The sequence below is a fragment of the Labeo rohita genome, chromosome 2 (genome assembly GCF_022985175.1).
Source record: "Labeo rohita strain BAU-BD-2019 chromosome 2, IGBB_LRoh.1.0, whole genome shotgun sequence".
NCBI classification, from domain to species: Eukaryota; Metazoa; Chordata; class Actinopteri; order Cypriniformes; family Cyprinidae; genus Labeo; species Labeo rohita.
This window is the reverse complement of record NC_066870.1, coordinates 10,658,927-10,679,260: the sequence shown is the minus strand read 5'-3', so window position 1 is coordinate 10,679,260 and position 20,334 is coordinate 10,658,927. Positions and strand designations below refer to the sequence as shown.

Below are 20,334 nucleotides of genomic sequence, written 5' to 3'. Positions count from 1 at the left end.
CATGACAAGAGGCAAAACAATTTATAAGATATTAGCTTTTTTGAAATTGTATTATTAATTGTTAATGGCTTCATGTGAATGGTTTATCATTTTTGACCAACAGTTTATCACTGTTTCCAAAATAAATGTGGTGTGGTCAGTGTAAGGTGACAATGGCGTAACAGCTGTTTTGTGTCAACAGCTTTGCAGAAACACAGCCTCAGTGTTACAGTGTGCGGAAGCGTGCGGATCCATGTGCAAGCTTTTATTAAACAGAGATGTGGTCATAACAGGGGAAGATCGACACTGGAAAACAAGGCTGAACAGGGACAAAAAGAATATATTCCTAACACAGGTGTGGGTCAAAACATCGGGAATTGTTATCCATAGGGCAGAGCAAAGGAGTAATCCAAAACAGGCTAGAGTCCAGGCAAGAAGTATAAAGTATCCAAACAGGACGCGACAACAGGGGTAATCCAGAGCAAGCGAAATCCAGGGCAGGCAGAGGTTCAGGTGTGGACTCACATTGATTTCTTGTCATGGTGAGTAACTGGGTTCCTCTGGTGAAAGACAACATATCACGTATCTAGGGTGCCAACGTTTCAGAAGGTTGACGTGGTATATTTGGTCAGGCTTTCTCTTCCCAGGTTGCCTATCCCTATAAATGACTTTCCCTACCCTCTCTATGACCTCAAAGGGTGCCTGCCAGGTGGCTAAGAATTTGCACTCCACTGAGGATACAAGCACTAACACGATGTCAGTGTTAAAATTATCTAGGCTGAGCTGGGCGGTTATGGCTTGTTGTTTCCTTTGCGCCTGCTTCATGTGTTCTTTAACAATGGGTAAATGGCTGCCATTCTGTCTCTCATTTTCCCCACATGCTCAATTAAAGACTGATGGGGGCAAGGCTGCTCGTACCATGCTTCTTTTCCTACATCTAGCAGACCCCTTGCCTTGTCTGCGTACAACAGTTCAAAGGGAGAGAACTCTGTGGAGGCTTGTGGAACATCTCTGATCGAGAACAATAGATATGGTAAGAGTTGGTCCCAGTTTCCGCCATCCCTGTCACTGGTCTTGCGAAGCATTTGCTTAAGGGTCTTATGAAAGCACTTCACAAGGCCATCCATCTGTGGGTGGTACACTGATGTCCTTATCTTTAGAAGAATTGACAGCTCTTTCATAACACGGTACATGAATGGGGTCCCCTGGTCAGTAAAGATTTCTTTTGGGATACCCACTCTATAGGAATAGGCCTAGTTCCTTGGCAATTTGTTAGGTCATGGCTTTTCTTAGGGGCACCACTTCAGGATAACAGGTTGCATAATCTACTGTCACCAAAATATATTGGTGACCCCTGCCACTTGATAGGTAAAGGAATTAATGGACTATGAAAATGAGGCTTTGGAGCTGAATGTTGACATTCCAGGCAACTATGACAGTAATTCTCTAGTTTCCTTATGCACACCAGGCCAAAAGAAACGATACACACTCTTTCTTGTTTTTGTTTTTTTACACCCCTAAGTGAGCCCCAAGCAAATGAGTGTGGGCTAGTTGCAGCGCTATGGCTCTAGGGTAGGGGTGCCCAAACCTGGTCCTGGAGGGCTGGTGTCCTGCAGAGTTTAATTCCAACTGGAATCAACACACCTGCCGGGAAGTTTCTAGTATGCCTATAAGAGCTTGATTAGCTGGTTCAGGTGTCTAATTGGGACTGGAGCTAAACTCTGCAGGATACCAGCCATCCAGGACCAAGTTTGGGCACCCCTGCTCTAGGGGACTGAGGCACAAGCAACTGCTTTACAGTCTCCTCCCCTTCTTTTTTTTATTTGGTAGAGCAACCCATTCTTGATTGCAAAATATGGGCACACTATTGGAAGACTACTGGTACCTACCACTTCCACTACTCTCACATTCTTTAAAGCACTGATGAGTGTGGGGTCATTCTTTTGGGCTGTTCCATACTGGCATGTTAGCGCCTGATGCCCTGGCACTTTTTGGTTGCATCCCACTCCACTTTTAGACACACACTTGCAATCTTCCCTAAGCACTTCCCCTTGGGGGAATTCCCGCTGCCAAGTGGTGGTAACAGGCATTTTAGTTGACAGAGAAATATATAAGTAACTTGGTTAAGAAAACATTTTTCGATATAGCCTTTATACAGATCAGGAAAAACTGAATAATGTGAATGTTTTAGCGGAATTTGGTGGTTTTATTAGTTTTGCAGTCAGTATCACACAATCATATTCTTCTGCCAAATACCACAGGTTTCCCCAATTAGTCACATTGGTTGTAAACACATTCTACATTCGGACTACATTTTAGACTCATGTTACATAATATCTTCCCTAATTTAGTACCTATAGGAGTACTGACAACCCAAGTTTCTAATAAAACATCATAAGCTGACTTAAAGTTTATCTATGCATATTGGTTTGTTCCAACCTTTAAAACACCAACAGGGCAACTTTTTTTTTTTTTTTTAACAGCAGTTCTTGTAAAATAATAAAACAGTTAAAACATATTGTTGTCAAATCACACAGCTGCTTTCTTAACTGTAAAGGTTTTTCAACTGAAATTTGGTGTTTAAGTGAAATTTATCCTAGCTGTCTTTTTCTAGTCTTAATGACTTAATGTTAGCTATTGTCTATTTTAAATTTTATACAGACATATGATATCTCACACTATACAGTAAATTAAACAATGTTTGCTAGATCAATAGTTTGAGCAAATATTTGATGTATTGTACAAGATTCCATGTGAAGGGGAACACATTACATTAGATGCATTAAATGAATTACACTTAAAATTAACAAAACATTTCTTAAAGACATTGAATAGGTTCAGCATATGTGCAACAGTATTCAAGTGTATGTGGTATTTGGGGCAACACCTTTACATACACTACATGCCATTTCTGAATTGACTGTCATACGAAGGCTGCATATACTAGTAGGTTTAAGGCAGAAAAGGGAAAAGTCTGAATTACAAAACAGCATAAAATGTAACTACTAAAATTAACTTTTGAAACTATTATCCAAATGGCATAGAATTTCAGTTTGATTAAAATTATATAAAAACTTATTTGGCATAATCACTGAACACAAAATCTTCCTTTAATACTTCCTGAAGCCTAAAGCTGAATATTTCAAAAATTAATATTTCAAAAAAGAAGTGTGCATCTGAAAGATTTCAGGACAAAATCGAAAATTTAAAACTACACAAAACCATGTTCATGTTATATTGGTGCAGACGAGCAGCCTTAATTACTATTAATAACTTTGTTTGGCTGAGAAGAAAACCGCAAGCAAAAAAAAAAAAAAAAAAAAAAAAAAAAAAAAATCAGAGTGCTGAGGGTCTCTTGAGCACAACACTGTATTTCATAGGCGCTCCATCTGCCTTCAGCTGAACATTCAACAGGGTAAAGATGGAAATCTCCTGCAGAAGATGACAACACACCATTACTCACTGCAGAAATAACAATGTTATGTGTTTTCTGAAATGTTCTAAAAAGTAGGCAAGGAATTGATGTGCAGCTTCTAGGATGTTGTTCTAGGATGCAAGACATTAGATTTGTTGCCAAACCCTATGAAACACTAGCAACACTAAACTGGATTCAAATTTATGGTTAAAAAAAGCTTTTTTAATTTTTATTAAGTAAATGAATCTAGAAAACAACCTGTTCCAAATTGCCTTATAATTATTAAAAGCAAAAAACAAACAAACAAACAAACAAACAAACAAAAAAGACCATTGTAGCAAGAGAAAAATAATATGAATGCATGCACACTGTATATTCTATATTAGGAAAGCAATCCCCCTTCCCTCCGAAAAGAAACACAGAAGAAAACTAATTACAATTTACAGAAAATTGCTGCAAATATAGTCACTATTGCTATCTGTCCCACTTAAACCCATTGAAACACGTTGACAGTACAACCTTTGTTTGGAACTATTGAGAGCTACATGAACCACATGAACCAGGTGGTGAGATCAAAGGTTATCTGAGTGTTTTTATGCTTTGGTATGTGGTTACTAGGTGTGGCTTAGTGGTAAAGATCTTTTGAGTGGTTCAAGAACATTGTCTAGCTACACTCATTATAATCCCACCAATGTAACAAAAAATTTTTTTTAACAAAGAGTGGAAAGTTGCGTGGAATAGCATACCTGTTGTATGGACTCCTTACTAAGGTCACCTGTTTCCCAAACAAGCGTCATCTCTGGTCTCTTTCCCACTTTACAGAAGTGGACTGCCTTTAGGCCCTCTAATGACTTCAGGAGAAAACAACACATTTATTATTCATTATGTGATGCATTAAAAACAAAACCAAAAAAAACCAAAAAACAAAACAATGAATGTTTTATCTGTTGTTGACATTTATATATTGTGCTGGCTCAGTTTAATACCTCATTACATTTAAAGTTGTAAAAGTGTTTTTTTTTTTTTTTTTTATAACCTGGGGGATACAGGTCAAGCAAGTTGGTATAAAGACTTGATATTAATCTAAACAATAACATGACAACATGTAGACAGAAGGTTCCTATCTGTCACTTGTTTTTGAAAGATATAAACTGTAACAATAGCTATTAAAATTAGAGCTGCTCCTCTAAAAATATACTAAACCTTAGTCAACGAAAAGTGAATTAGTCAACTAATTTTTTTTCTGTTTATTAGTCGGAGAAAAAAAAAAAAAAAAAAAAAAGGGCCATGTCCATGACAAACTGATTGTTAACGGCTGGTGCTTGAGGTAATTACAGCGATTCAAACGTTTGCTTTTAATTTACTGACCTCAAATGTTGTTTAACATTTGAAAGTGAAACATTTAAGTAGAAGCAACTTCACACGGCCGTTCGCTGAAATGCTAACTTTGATAAATGTGCGTTATTAGGTGCCAAATGTTCGTGTGGAGTGTGTTAGCTATTAGCACCCTTCCCTAGTTGCTAGCATGTTTTAACATGTGTCAACCATGTTCATAGCATGTTTTAGCACATTGCTTATGGAAGAAAATTAATAACAAATGTCCTTGAAACAAAAAAGCATCTTGAATAGATAAACAAGATAACCATTCAGTAACACACTTCATCGACTTATACACCTGTATTCATCATTTCTACGGATTCATCGTGCATCGACTGCCGCCGAAAGACCAGCTTCATATCGCTATCCTGATACCGGACGTTTAAAAGAGACTGTGGAGACCAACACAAACTATTACAGTAACTGTTTTTTTGCTAATTTTGCAGTAGCTGACATCTGTATCCTTAAAGCCTGCACCGGTTGAAATAATTTCTTTTGTCTATTATTTTACGTAGGCCTACACCCCTTACATTGATGTTTCCTTTACATTGCGGTGATTTCTTTGTTGCTGGATATGTACAACTTGTATGTGATTTCTATCCAACAAGAGTAAATTAATAAACTAGTACAACTGACTGTGCTTCTTCTGTCTTACGGCCATTGGACTTCAGCTGCGGTAATCGACCTTCTGAGACGGTTGGCACTGTAATAGAAACCAGTGCAAAATCGGTTCCTTTCAGACATTTAATGGTCCTTCGAGCCGGATGCTATAACCATCTCAGCAATGATGTCCAGACCCAGAGCGAAAATGGCAGAGGATGAGGTGGTCCGGCCACGCAGAAGTGCTCGACAACCGTTGTATTTTCAGGACTATGAGGTTAGTTATCCTCAGAGACACCTTACATTCGCAGATGAGCCAGTTACTGCTGTAACAAATGCTGATGTTCTCTCTTATATTCGTGAAATGAGAGAGGAGAGTAAGCAGCTGCGGCAAGATGTGCAACGTATTTCAGCTATAATTGCTAGTACACCCGTGTTAGCTCCACTACAAGTTTCATCACCTTTGCAGTGTTCTCTTGGTGGAGAAGATGAAGTATCTTCCACCCCAGTGGCTACAAAGAAGTTGGACTCAGCTCAGGATAAGCAAAATCCTGGTCAGTCGGAACGTGCCCCATTGTGCCCCCTAGGGATGAGTCTCTGCACGCACATCATGACAGTCGTCAAGATCTTATTGAAGATCTTACTAACTGCCTAAAGAGAGTAGGTAGACTGAGTGGTAGCCAGTTACATTCAGGTCAGTCAACCCCTCAGTATATTGAACCACCTAGCAGCGGGAGTAATTCTCCGCAACATCCTCCTGTACTGATAATGTTCGTGGTTTGCAGCAGCGTCAGTGTGATCCTCCTTATTGCCAGTCTGATGATGCCATGTTGTCGCCATTCTACACCACACGTGTGATCCTCCATCCAGAGGATGGCACTGCTGCCCAGTCTGATGATGCCATGTAATGCCCAGAGAACTGAACGTTGTCATGATAATGAAAGGTTGTATCCGTCTGATCGTTCATATTCATTTCTGGATCAAGATCTTCACCGTCGCTGGCATGCAATGCCAGGGCAATACCGTGGGCCTACACCCACAATCCCAGATTTCGTGCATGATGATCCACGAGATTTCTCGAGACTTAAGCTTGCTTTAGACAATATTCTGCCTTATGACGCTTCTGAATCTTTCAAGTTTCAAATACTCTTGGATCATTTGAAATTGGAGGATGCTCTACTTGTAGCAGATTCATACAGTCACAGTCGTTTACCCTTCAGCGACACTATGCGAGCACTTACCGACATGTATGGGCAACCGCATCAGCTGGCATTGCAGCGGATAACCAGTTTGATGGACGGACCCAATATCAAAGGTGGTGATGTCAAAGCTTTCAAAGCATTGGCTCTTCGTGTTCGGGCCTTAGTCGGAATGTTGAATCAGTTGGGTAGCCCAGGTTGGACTGAGCTGAAGTGTGGTTCTCACGTATCTCGCCTCTTAGCCAAGTTGCCGTACGACCTAAGAGCCAACTTCAAGAGATTTATTAATCCACTTCAGACTCCCATCCCTACTCTGCTTGACCTGGCCGATTGGCTTGAATATGAGGTTCGTGTGCAGGTGGAGGGAACTCGGTACTATACCTGCCCCGAACATGAGAAGTTTAGTCCTCGCAAGGATAAGAAGATTGGATTCATGACTCGAAAGGTGACTACTGTTCTGCATGGGAGGGAGCAGAAAGGAGTGTCAGCAGAGAACTCAAGGACAGGAGTAGTGTCTTCAGACAAGATGCAGGAGAAGCCCAAAAAGTATTGTCCATTCTGCGATTCCATTCAGCATTACATGAATCAGTGTGCAAACGTTAAGCTCTTGACCAAGGAGCAGGTCGAGAATTGGATCAAAATGGGCCGCAGATGCTGGAGATGTGGCCGAAGTCATCAGACCTCAAAGTGTACATTGAAAGCGAAGTGTAAGAGGTGTGACAGGAGACATCTTGAGGTTCTTCACGAGGTTAACGCCAACTCTGATTCGAGCAGTAGAGGTGACATTAAAGAGGCAGAAGGGAGTGTAGGCCCAGCAAGTTCCACTTCCCAGACTTTGTATCTTGACCGTCCCACAAGCGGAAAGCAAGTGTTACTTAAACTAAGTCGGGTTGTGATTCAGAATGGCAACAAGTCGCTAGAGACTTATGCGGTACTAGATGACGGATCCGAGAAGACAATTCTGCTGCATGAGGCTGCTCAGCAATTAGGCCTTCGAGGTACAGTTGAAGGCCTAGCCCTTCGTACTGTGAGGCAGGAGGTCCACACCATCCATGGAAGTTCAGTGTCCTTCTCTATAGCGCCTGCCTCGCAACCTGGTAGATGTTTCCAAATTCATGGAGCCTTTACTGCCAAAGAGCTGGGCCTTGTTCAACATACTTATCCCATCACTGATTTGCAGCAGAAGTATCGCTATCTTAGAGATCTGCCCTTACCTGATATCAATCAAGCACAACCATTAGTGCTTATTGGTTCAGACTATCCTGATTTGATCACACCCGTGGAGCCCGTGAGATTGGGACCGAAAGGAGCACCAGCGGCTGTGCACACGAGACTTGGGTGGACATTGCAAGGTCCATCACATTGCCTTTGCCCTCGTCTCCAGCCGCAGGAATGTTTCTTTGTTTCTTGTGGGACACTGGATGCTGAACTCTTTAACCAGGTTGAAAGGCTGTGGAAACTGGACACCCTGCCTTATCGGTCGTTTGTCCAAGGAGCCAAAACTGGCCACGACTTATAATGGCGAAATCCAGAAGTTGCTGCAGGCAGGCTACGTCACCCCGCTAACATCTGAGGAGTGCGGAAAGAGTCCCCATTCGTGGTATATACCACACCATATAGTCCATCATAATGGTAAGGACCGTATCGTATTCAATTGCTCCTTTGAGTTCCAAGGCCAGTCTCTGAATGAGCATCTCTTACCTGGGCCTACTCTTGGGGCAAGCTTGTTGGGAGTTCTCCTCCGCTTCAGGGAGCACCCAGTCGCTGTTTGTAGTGACATACGAGGCATGTTTCATCAAGTTCGCCTCCTTGATGAAGACAAGCCTTTTCTCAGATTTTTGTGGCGTGATGGCAATGCAGCTGATCCTCCTACAGTCTATCAGTGGGAAGTTTTGCCATTTGGAACCACATGTAGCCCCTGCTGCGCTACATTTGCCCTTCAGTCGCATGTAGGGAAGTACCTTGAGCCCACAGATGATGTGCGTCAATCTGTTGAAGACAATTTCTACGTAGACAATTGTCTAAAAAATGTCCCGGATGAAGAACAGGCCAAGAAACTGGTGAACAGATTACAGCACCATCTAATGGAGGGGGGATTTGAGTTGCAACAACGGGCCAGTAACGTTCCTACCGTCATTCACCACTTTCCTGCTGAGCTGAAATCAACAAGCAATGAGATTTGGCTTAGTCAAGAAATGGCTAATCCCCAGGAACGTACCCTCGGTCTGATATGGCACTGCAAATCTGACACCTTGGCATACAAGCCATATCAGAAAGATGAAGGTGAAACCACCATGCGCAAGATCTACCGCACACTTGCAAAGCAGTATGATCCACTTGGGTATTTGATCCCGTTCACTACAAGGGCTAAGATCATTGTGCAACTGCTCTGGGACAAGAAATGAGGGTGGGATGACCCTTGCCACCCTGCTGATCTACTTGCTGCCTGGCAACAGTGGGAGTGTGAGCTCCCCCACTTGTCACAGATCTCTCAGCCGAGATGCTACAGCTCCAGCCCTCAGCACGCAATCAAGAGTTGCAATGTTCATGTATTCTGCGGTGCTTCTGAGCGAGCCTATGGCTCTGTAGCATACTTGAGTACTGAGGACGAGCAGAACAACATTCAGATAGCCTTCTTGGCTGCGAGATCCAGGGTCGCTCCAAAAAAGCAGCTCTCCATCTCACGCTTAGAGCTCTGTGCTGCACTGACAGGAGCACAGTTGGGTGCCGTGCTGCAGAAAGAGCTGACTTTGGACATCAACAACTATGTGTTCTGGACTGATTCTACCACGGTCCTTGCTTGGCTACAGTCTGACTCTTGCAGGTACAAAGTATTTGTGGGAGTCAGAGTCACTGAAATACAAGAGTTGTGTCACCCACAATCCTGGCACTATGTTGATTCATTGTCTAATCCAGCTGATGATATTACACGAGGCCTGACGCTGACGCAGCTGGCTCAAGACACTGGCTGGAGGCAGGGTCCAGCCTTCTTGACACAACCCAGAAGCAGTTGGCCAAAGGCACCTGAACGTCAAACCCCTGATGAAATTCAGGAGCTTAAGAAACCTGTATTCTGTGGCGTGCTTAATGAAACTGCAACACCCGTCATTCCTGACATACATCAATTCAATAGTTATCAGAAGCTTCTAGAAGCCACAGTTCGATCCCTGCAGGGGGCGGCTGACAGTACAGAATCGCCAGACGCAGATGATTTCCATGAGGCAGAATTGATTCTTCTGAGGCACTGTCAAATGCAAGACTTCCCTGAAGAGTTTGCTTTACTCAACAAAGGAAAGACTCTTCCAGGCAACAGTCGACTGATAGGGCTTGCACCTGAGCATGACAAAGATTCCAATCTGATCAGAGTGGGTGGCAGACTTAGAAGATGTCACAGTCTTGCCGAAGACGTTTTACATCCTGTGGTTCTATCTCCGACTCATCCAGTGGTGAAGCTCCTTATTAAGCACTATGACACCCAGTTACTTCATCCAGGACCTGGAAGGGTGTATGCTGAGTTACGACGGAAGTTCTGCCAACGTTACAGGCACGCCAGAAATGGAATCGCGAGAGAGAGAACATTACAGTTGGAACTGTAGTTCTTATAGTTGATGAGCAGTTGCCGAGAGCACTCTTGGGTGTGGGTACGGTTTCATCCATCATTCCTAGCTCTGATGGTAGAGTTAGAACCGCTGTCGTTAAAGTGAAAGAGCATACTTACACTCGACCCGTTGCTCGACTGATTAGACTACCTGCTTTACCGCAAGATACAGATGTTACTCAGTAGGTTTGGACAAATTTGCCTACCAAATTTGGGGGCGGCTGTAAAAAAGTCCCTGTTCAGTTGTGTTCCTTTATTATTAGGGCTGTAGAGCTAGTATGTGTTGGAGGCGTGGTTTATTCAGCGATTGCGTGAGAGTGAATCAGTTCCTTTGAAAACTGGCCGAGTGAAAGCGGGGGTCCGGCAATCTCACCTGTAACGCAGCTAAATAAGGCGGAATAAAATCTTTTTCTGCAGCCCCTTCACTTTGTGAACTGCAGGGGAGAATATATTGTAATCCGAATTGGCAGCAGATGGTACTGAATTATTCCAAACCTTTGTGGAAGTTTGTTTATGACGATTCTTGAATGTGCGTCATTGGAAAACGTGAGTTTCATTTAAGTGTTTCTCATATTGTTATTATTTATTCACTGTTTATCCGATGTATTGCTGCTGCATTGTATTTACTAGATTTCAGTGCGCAGTCACCCGATTAAGAGAGATATTAGCGGTGAGCATGATCACCCATTATGTTGCTGTAATGACGCAGCAATTGCTGTTGTGCTGCTAGCATTTATCACACATCTATGCGGATTTCGTTTACTGATTACATTTATTTTGTCTATTATTAGAACCATTTTCGAGAGTCGTACAGGATAAACAAGATAACCATTCAGTAACGCACTTCATCGACTTATGCACCTGTATTCACCATTTCTACGGATTCATCGTGCATCACGGGACTTAAGACTGCCGCCGAAAGACCAGCTTCATATCGCTATCCTGATACCGGACGTTTAAAAGAGACTGTGGAGACCAACACGAACTATTACAGTAACTGTTTTTTTGCTAATTTTGCAGTAGCTGACATCTGTATCCTTAAAGCCTGCACCGGTTGAAATAATTTCTTTTGTTTATTATTTTACGTAGGCCTACGCCCCTTACATTGATGTTTCCTTTACATTGCGGTGATTTCTTTGTTGCTGGATATGTACAACTTGTATGTGATTTCTATCCAACAAGAGTAAATTAGTAAACTAGTACAACTGACTGTGCTTCTTCTGTCTTACGGCCATTGGACTTCAGCTGCGGTAATCGACCTTCTGAGACGGTTGGCACCGTAATAGAAACCAGTGCAAAATCGGTTCCTTTCAGACAATAGTATTCGACAGGCAAATTTCAGTCCATTTTATTTCACTTTCCAAATTCGCTTCCACAAATTCAGTGGTTCAAATTCGGCATTTTACATCCAGGAGTTGCAGGAATAGCAGTAGAGCACTATTTCTGTAAAAATGTTTTTGTGAATGAATGACCTGTGCTACTACTGGTCACTTTGGCCTTCATCAACAGCCACTTGTGCCACCTGCTGGTGAGTGACTGACAGCAGCTAGAGATTGTGCATCGGTGCTCTACTGCTATTCCGGCAGCTCCCGGGTGTGAAATGCTGAATTTTCTGCTGAATCTGAACCACTGAATTTGTGGAAGCAAATTTGTAAAGTGAAAAAAAATGGACCGAAATTTGCCTGTTGAATATTATACATCGTATTTTTAAACATATTGTTTCAAAGACATTTGTCATTAATTTTCTTCCATAATTGCTAGCATGTTTTAGCATGCTTTAGTATGTTGTGATAGATACACAAGGAACCACTACTTTGTACTACCGTACAGCAGAAAGGCTGGTGTTTAAAAAATTCATTTTTTTACTATTATGGTCAAATATGAGTACTGTATGTATGACACCAATGCATTTTTACACCATTTTCATTTCTATTTGTAAAATACATTGTGCTATTTCTAAATAATTCTAAGTAATGAAAAGCTGTGAAATCAAACAAAAGTTGAATAAAGTCATACGTACATTACAGTAGATTCGTTTCTGCACTCCATAGCGAAGCACAAGCACATCAAAAGACTGGTCTAGAACTCCCATGACCATAGCTTCAGAATCCAAAGGACCACACTCCTACCAACATCATCACATTCATAAATAGATGGTTCAGCTGTGTTTACCAACAACATTTTGCCTTGGCAGATCAACAACAGTTGGCAGATTAACAACAACAACTATACTCACATTATCAAGGGCAAAATGTATTTTGCTCAGACTTGTTCAAAGTTTAAAGTTTATTTTATTACAATTTACACATAGAGAACACTTTTACAAGCTGCTCACGTGATAAATTAAACCTGATCTTTTTTCTATGATATGTACCTTCACAAATACAGCAAAGAAAAGTTCAGAGCTCAACTCCTGAACTCTCTTTGAAGCAGTCTTTCTGTCATTGCAGTGGGTTGCCAGTTTGTGTACTTCCTCTACTGAGAGACTCAGTCGTGGTCCACAGTCTGTAATGGCACAGACAGAATGAATAAGAGGCTTCAGATAAAACCATTACAAAGCAATAAACTTAAATGAACCAGCACCAGGATTAAGAACCACTGATTTAAGGAATATCATGTCAGATCTTATGCACCTTTAACGTAACATTGAAACCAAGAAAATTAACGTAACAAACACATTTAAACTTTATTTTTTTATGAGGAAATCACAGTAAAATAAAAATTTGATTTTTTGTAGGATTTCCTTAGCACTGTCTTAGTGGCACTTCGGGGTAGGCGATCTTCCCAAAATATCATATGATCTTATAATGCAAAATCACAATTCACAATCTTAAATCGCGATCTTCCCAATTTTAAGATGTACTGTCAAGAATATTTAGAGTGGAACAATGTGAGGCTATATCTCCGCAACGGTTTGGCGAAGCAGTGTATCCCCACTTCTGGTCCCATCGTAATGTAATGAAAACTAATGGGAGAATCCTCTCTTTCCTTTCTTTCGCGGTGTTACTGCAGTGTACCTGGCTGCTTTTATTCTAAACGATGACACACTGTCTCAGTTTTCCTGACACAACATGGATGAGATGCGTGGGATGAATTAAGGTCCTTCTAAAATATTATGCGGGAGCACGTTCGCGTGGAGTATGCATTCCGAAACAAAGGATGTTTAGGCCTATATCTCATATCACCTGCTGAAATGTTTCTGTTAATATATTTCCCTTCCAAATGTGCATTCTGAATAATAAATAAATGCAACCTGCTGCAGTCAATTTCGTCTTCTCATTAACAATGTTTTTCTCATCATATTTTATACCTGTTTACATTAAAATAAATTTGACTGATAAACACCCCTACAAAATTAACCATGGATTTACTATAGTAAATATGTAGTAACTGTTATATTTTATTTTCCTCGGCCTGATTTCCATTTGTATTTTACTACACATGCCATGGTTAATTTTTATTACAGCGGTATTAAAATAGATGAACGAATGCGCGGGCGTTGCCTTAAAGAAATAACAATATCGAACATTTTAGCTAATTAATCTTAAACAGTATAACGGGTTGACAGCGTGACTTTGAGTATTACAGTTTTTTTACAATCACTTTTGCACTAATAACAGAACCTTCATGTCATTTTTCAAAATTTTAGACAAATCACAACCAATGATCAAAATGCACATTTTTCAAAACACTTAACTCTTTTTTTCAAATGCTTGGATACAATACATATAAGCCAAAGATCATTTGTTCACTGAACTAAAATCACTGGTTCAAAATGACACAACTTAACATCAAAGTATTACTGTTTCAAAATGCAAATCACACATTACATCCGAGTTTGGTGTGTATTCATTTCATTACAAAGATCCAACTATCAATTGATACAACTGCTTAAAATGATAAGTAACTGTTGCATTACTCTTGAAGCATAGCTTTTATGAAAATTTATTAATAGTAGTCTATGTTTAGATTATGACAGTTTCAGGAAGGATCATTTGATACCAATTAGCACAGAATATGACCCCAGGTGGACTACATTATCTATGAATGTCATATTTTATTCTTTACCAGATATAATGTCTATGGTCCCATGTACCACAGAACACATTTTCGTATTCAACATTACTGTATGTCACTTTTTTACATAATTGCTTTTGTGGTTTTAATGAGTTAATGGCCACTCATTACTGCTGATTGATTTCACATATTTGTATATATAAGTTTGTATTTGTATAAACTTGTATGTTTGTATTGTATTTGTATATATAAGTAAGATGAGTGGTATCCCACTGTAGTAGCCTACTCAACATAGTGAGGACATGGAGCTAGAAGTGGAAGGTGAAAGGCTAGGAATACATAGTGGTCAAAGGAATAGAAGGGGACAAGCACCCCTTTTGAGAGGTGGCCATGTGCCTCGTCATAGAGGAGGGCTTAGGCCTCACCAGAGAGTTGGCCGTGGGCCTCGTTTAAGAGGTGTGGGTGAATGTGGTAGAGGACAAGACCATAGACCTAGACACCGGCAGCAGCAGCAAAGGGTGTCGAATGAAATCAGGGCTATGGTTGTAGACTATGTCATAAATCATGGCATGACGATGAGAGCAGCAGCTACAATGTTTCAACCAAACCTCAGAAGATCATCTGTGGCCTCCATTATCAGAACTTTCTGCAATGAAAACCGGTAAGTCTTCAGAATCTACTCAAATTTAAGATACTTCAAACTGTTGCAGTGAATTAGTGTATACAGCATGGCAGTGTGTACCAAAGAGTGTAATGTGATTTTTTTTTTTTTGTAAATTTGTTCTTACTATGACTTTCTCCCTGCAGAATAGAGATTAGGCCAAATAGGGGAGGCAGAAGCAAAATTCTGACTGACCAACAAGAGCAGGCTGTAGTCAATATGGTTCGGGTCAGAAATGATATTCGCCTTAGAGAAATTCAGCATCACATCTTGGACAATGATGACTTATTCAGCAGTGTGAAAACCATCACAAAGTCTTGTTTTTGGATGAGGCAGGCTTTAACCTAGCTAAGACAAGGAGGAGAGGTCGGAATTTAATTGGCCAGCGGGCAACCGTTGAAGTTCCTGGACAACATGGAGCCAATATAACCATGTGTGCAGCTATATCAGAAGATGGAGTGGTTGGACGCAGACCTTGTGTTGGGTCATATAATGCAGCTCTCATCATAACCTTCCTTGATGAGCTAAATCAGGTCTGTAGAGCTGATGGTGTGACCTATGTAATAGTTTGGGATAATGTTCAGTTTCATCATTCTCGAATGGTCCAAGCATGGTTTCAGGCCCATCCACAGTTTCTCGCCCTGCATCTACCTTCATACTCCCCTTTCCTTAACCCAGTTGAGGAGTTTTTCTCCACATGGAGGTGGAAGGTCTATGATAGGCACCCTCACGAACAAGTCACTCTTCTCCAGGCCATGGATGATGCATGCAATGACATCACAGCAGATCAGTGTCAGGCCTGGATTCACCATGCCAGAAGATTCTTTCCCAGATGTTTAGCGAATGAAAACATCCATTGTGATGTAGATGAGAACCTCTGGCCAAATCCATAAGACCGGGTTGATGGAAACATAGACCCATAGTGCAGTGAAGAACACTTCCGTTTACAGTATACTGTATTGTTTTTTGTTGTTTTTGGTTTTTTAAGTAATCTACAAAACTTATGTTGTGATTTGATTTGATCAGTAAATTCCACATTACAGGATTTCAATGATGCCACTGTGTCTGTACTATTCTCTCTAGTCTCCAGTAAAATAATGAAACCTGAATCACATATTTTGTACACCTATATTTAATGATTGTACTAACAAATACACAACGAAGCTATAGGTATCTTGTGTAAGGGTGATCTTAAGTAATGTTCCTATGATATTTCATAATAAATTTGATTTTTAGAAACAATGCTTTGCAAAAGCAAGGCTTCTCTAAAGATATGAATGCAATATGCCAAGTTTTGAACACTGGACAGCCTGTGTTAAAAATAATGACTGTTTTAAGTTTTGTGTCTAGAATTTTGAAAAATGACATGAAGGTTCTGTTATTAGTGCAAAAGTGATTGTAAAAAACTGTAATTAAGAATTTTGGCATAAATATGTGAATTACATAGTGAAATGACTGTGAATGAAACATAACAGAATTAAATTGAATACAAATGAATAAATATGTTGATTCTGTTCATCAGGTCTCACACACACCGCAGCACTGACACAGTGTGGTGAAATCATGCATGTTTACGAGCCATGGGTTTCTCAGATCGGTTTGTTCAATTAAAACTACAAGTTCCGTTGAGTTTGGAAAATTCTGTGCACAGTAATCATCAGAATATCTCTTCACCTGTCTCTGAAAATGTCCGGATTTTGAAATCCTGCAGATGCTCATTTTAACAGGCTTTTATTCAACTAGGCGATTACAGCATATTGAAAAATATACATAACCGGAAGAATCGATACACTGCTTTGACAAGCACTTCCGGTGTTCAATTCCGGTGCGATAAAGATCCATTGAGACCCAACTTGGTGGGTGTTATAACAAGCATGACCTGAGGCTACCTGCAGTGTTTCGGCACAGTGCCAGCTAGTGGTCTGGAGACATGAAAAATTGGTATTTTTGCTTATAACTTGTGAATGGTTTCGCCAAAAATCACAAAACTGGTCCGAACTTCAGATTCAGTGCATCATGCTGAATCCAACCATACCCAGTTTTCCCATGTCAGCCATTTTGGGTGTCGGCCATATTGAATTTTGTCAAAAAATGCTATATTTTACAGACACATTGATGTATCACTACAAAACTCGGTATGTGTCTTCGACACCATGCCCTGACAGTACTCAAAGCCTTGTGGCCAAAAGTTATAAAGAAATTTACAAAAATGCTAATAACTTCTGCTTACATTAGCCTATTGTAATGAAAGTGATCTCAATAGAATCCTTGGGTCAAGCTGAGAACATTAATACTCATATGCCAATATTGGCCAAACATCCTGTTCGCCATTTTGATTAATGTACAAAACCTACTTTTTCAAACTCCTCCTAGACTGTTGGTCCGATTTTCACCAAATTTGACTCAGATCATCTTCAGACCTTGCTGGCAAAATATTAAGGAAACTGCTTTCTTTAACACATCAACGAACTTGCTAGAAAGAAGCCAAACTGCATCTGAGGCTGTATCTCTGCAAAGCTTTGACATATTGACACCAAATTTTATATGTGCCATTGTCACCTCACACTGACCACACCACATCAATTTGGTAACAGCGCCACCTATTGGTCAAAAGTAATACACCATTCATTAAACATTAATAATGAAATTTACAAAAATGCTAATAACGTCTGATTGCATTAGCCTATTGTAATATATTCCTTGGGTCAAGCTGAGAACATTGATACCCATTATGCCAATATTGGCCAAACATCCATTTTGATTAATGTACAAAACCTACTTGTTCAAACTCCCCCCAGACCTAGATCCTTTCACCAAATTTGACTCAAATCATCTTCAGACTGTGCTTACACAAAGTTATGGATTTTGTGTCAACAGACAAAACCGTTTTCGTACAGCGCCACTACACATTGGAGGCATGATGCCAGAATGACTCTGAGGCTGTATCTCTGTAAAACTTTGACGTAAATACACCAAACTCTGTGTGTGCCATTGTCACCTCACACAGAACACGTCACATCAATTTGAAAACAGCATCACCTATTGGTGAAAAGTGATAAGCCATTAAATTATGTTATTATTGGTTGATTTTTCAGCCATTTCAACTGATATCATCCTAAAATGGCTTTAATTACTCATAGTCGGTCTGTTGCTCCTTGCCGTGCTTAGCTCCTCATTCTGCCTCTTTAGTCCTCGGCCCCGCAATTGCTGCTTGCAGCTATATTTCTTATTAAAAGTATTAAAGTAATTCACTCAAGTCCAAGTTATTTTCTCTGTCTTCTGTTGTTTGATTAACATTAATAACACAGACAGAAGTATTTTTATTGGGCTGCTGTCTGTTTATTACAGAATGCACTTTCCATAACACCTGATGTACTTGTTACATCTTAAGAAGAATGGCATCTATACTAATATTAGTCTGTTTCATTCTTTTCCGAGGTCACCGTAGCCACCCAGATCCAGTCTGTATTCAGATCATATGATACCTGCAGTCACCCAGATCCATTTCTTAGCCAGTCCAGATGGTGGACCAGCATCTAGGAGACGACCTGTACAGCCCTGAATGTCAGCGGAGACCATGACAACTAGATGAGCCCCAAAGACAGATCCCCTGTGAAGATCTCACCAACTAGATGGCCATCAGCACAGACCTCGGGAACCAGACAAGTCCTCTGGACAGCCAGAAATTAAACTGCTGGTTTCATTTGGCCAGAGGAGAACTGCCCCCCTAACTGGGCCTGGGATCCTCCAAGCTTTTTTTTTTCTCCATTTGTCTCTGATGGAGTTTTGGTTCCTTGCCGCCTCTGGCTTGCTTAGTTGGGGACACTTAATTTCCGGCAATATCATCGTCTTGATTGCACAGATACTATTTGAACTGAACTGAGCTGGACGATGGCATCACTGACTCAATGATGAACTGACTTTAACTAAAAATTGAGTGGTTACTATTGTCCTTTTGCATTACAGACACACTATTTTCCTGTTTACTACTGTAAAGCTGCTGTAAAAAATGCGACCAAAATTGGTGCTGCTTCCAAATTGATGTGATGTGGTTAACTAGGGGTGATGATAACACACACACAGTTTGGCGCCAGTATGCCAATGAATTGCAGAGAAATATCCTTAGATCCATTTTGGCATTTTTCATATCTCCTGACCACTATGTTGCACTGTACCAAACCTGTGCAGGAAACCTAAGGACAATGTTGTGATAAACTCTAAGTTTGGTCTGTACACGATAAAGCATTGAGGAGATACAGCCTTATGTCCACTTTAGTGAGTTCTTCATTAAATTCATTTGTGCATTATTCGAGAATTAGGTCTATCAAAAGCTTTTGATAAATTTTTGTTAGGACCACCTAATGATGGTCTCTGTCAATTTTGGTGAAAACCAGGCAAACTGTCTAGGACAAAAGTCAAATAAATTGTAGTTTTAACATTATTACGAGAACAGAAAAGATCATGATCTGTATGATTCCCTTTAAAGGGGTCATCGGATGCCCATTTTCCACAAGTTGATATGATTCTTTAGGGTCTTAATGAAAAGTCTATAATATACTTTGGTTAAAAATTCTCAGTGGTTGTGTATAACAACAACACCCTTTTTACCTTGCCAAAATAAGCTCTGCAAAAATCATCTCATTCTGGTCGTGGCTGCTTTAAATGCAAATGAGCTCTGCTCGCCCCACCCCTCTCTTCTCTCTGTGGAGAGATGAGCCTGTTTACTTTAGCCGCTAAACTTGCTACCTAGCACATTATTAGAAAAGGCGATTGCAAAGATTTATTAAAAAAAAAACCCTTATACTCACTTCTGCTGTAAGTGAAGGTGGATCATGAATGATTCGCGCGAACATAGATGGATATATGTAGATTGGGAGGCGCATTCCCTTCACAAACAAACAAAATCTACTGCATCTTCAGCGGCTCAGATGTCGGGAGTAAATGATGACCACTATGTTCCTTATTACATCCAGCAACACAACACCTCAATCGCTCAATCGGAGATATTCTTGTCAAACTTACATCCCAGCTCTGGCATTGAAACAAAGAGGGCGGACTGTTACAGCTGATCAGAGGTAAAACGCTCATGTCAATCAACTATGGTGGGAGCGGCCTCGGTTGGTGTGACGCCACAATGACAGGCATCTGAGAACAGCTCGATTTAAAAATGGGAATATTACCTTTACAGATTAATTAAAAACCACTGCATGGATTTTTATCATTATAGGGTAGATTTGTACATACATTGCCAACACACATTAATGTTCAAACAACATGTAAAAGTGAACTTAGCATCCAATAACCCCTTTAAAAGTAGGTTGTAGACGTCTTCAAGTTCAATCATGATATAAAATCATCAGATACCAGTCAGTACCGAAATTTTGAAAACGTCCATTTCCCGCTAACATTTGAGTGCTGTTGAGCAGATTCTTACTGGCCATTGTGTTCATGTGCTCAACAGATGACTGACTGGCTCCACTGATCATCG

The 20,334-nt window shown here is 40.6% G+C and overlaps 1 protein-coding gene across 3 annotated transcripts in view; it reads right to left on the bottom strand.

The window, feature by feature from the left end:
• Nucleotides 1–1,759: 1,759 nt before the first annotated feature.
• The window catches only part of dis3l2 (DIS3 like 3'-5' exoribonuclease 2), a 173,990-nt gene continuing 155,415 nt past the window's right edge, over nt 1,760–20,334 (bottom strand). Inside the window, exons 16-19 of one of the 3 annotated variants that reach the window (XM_051122472.1) lie at nt 12,543–12,673; nt 12,189–12,293; nt 4,141–4,245; nt 1,760–3,411 (exon numbers count right to left, since the gene is read on the bottom strand). In XM_051122472.1, the coding sequence (XP_050978429.1) occupies nt 3,316–3,411; nt 4,141–4,245; nt 12,189–12,293; nt 12,543–12,673 (437 nt within the window). In that variant the 3' untranslated portion in view covers nt 1,760–3,315. Of the gene's footprint in view, nt 3,412–4,140; nt 4,246–12,188; nt 12,294–12,542; nt 12,674–19,528; nt 19,548–19,654; nt 19,878–20,334 lie in introns of those variants that run through there. The other 2 variants (XM_051122461.1, XR_007828696.1) reach the window with 2 other exon arrangements.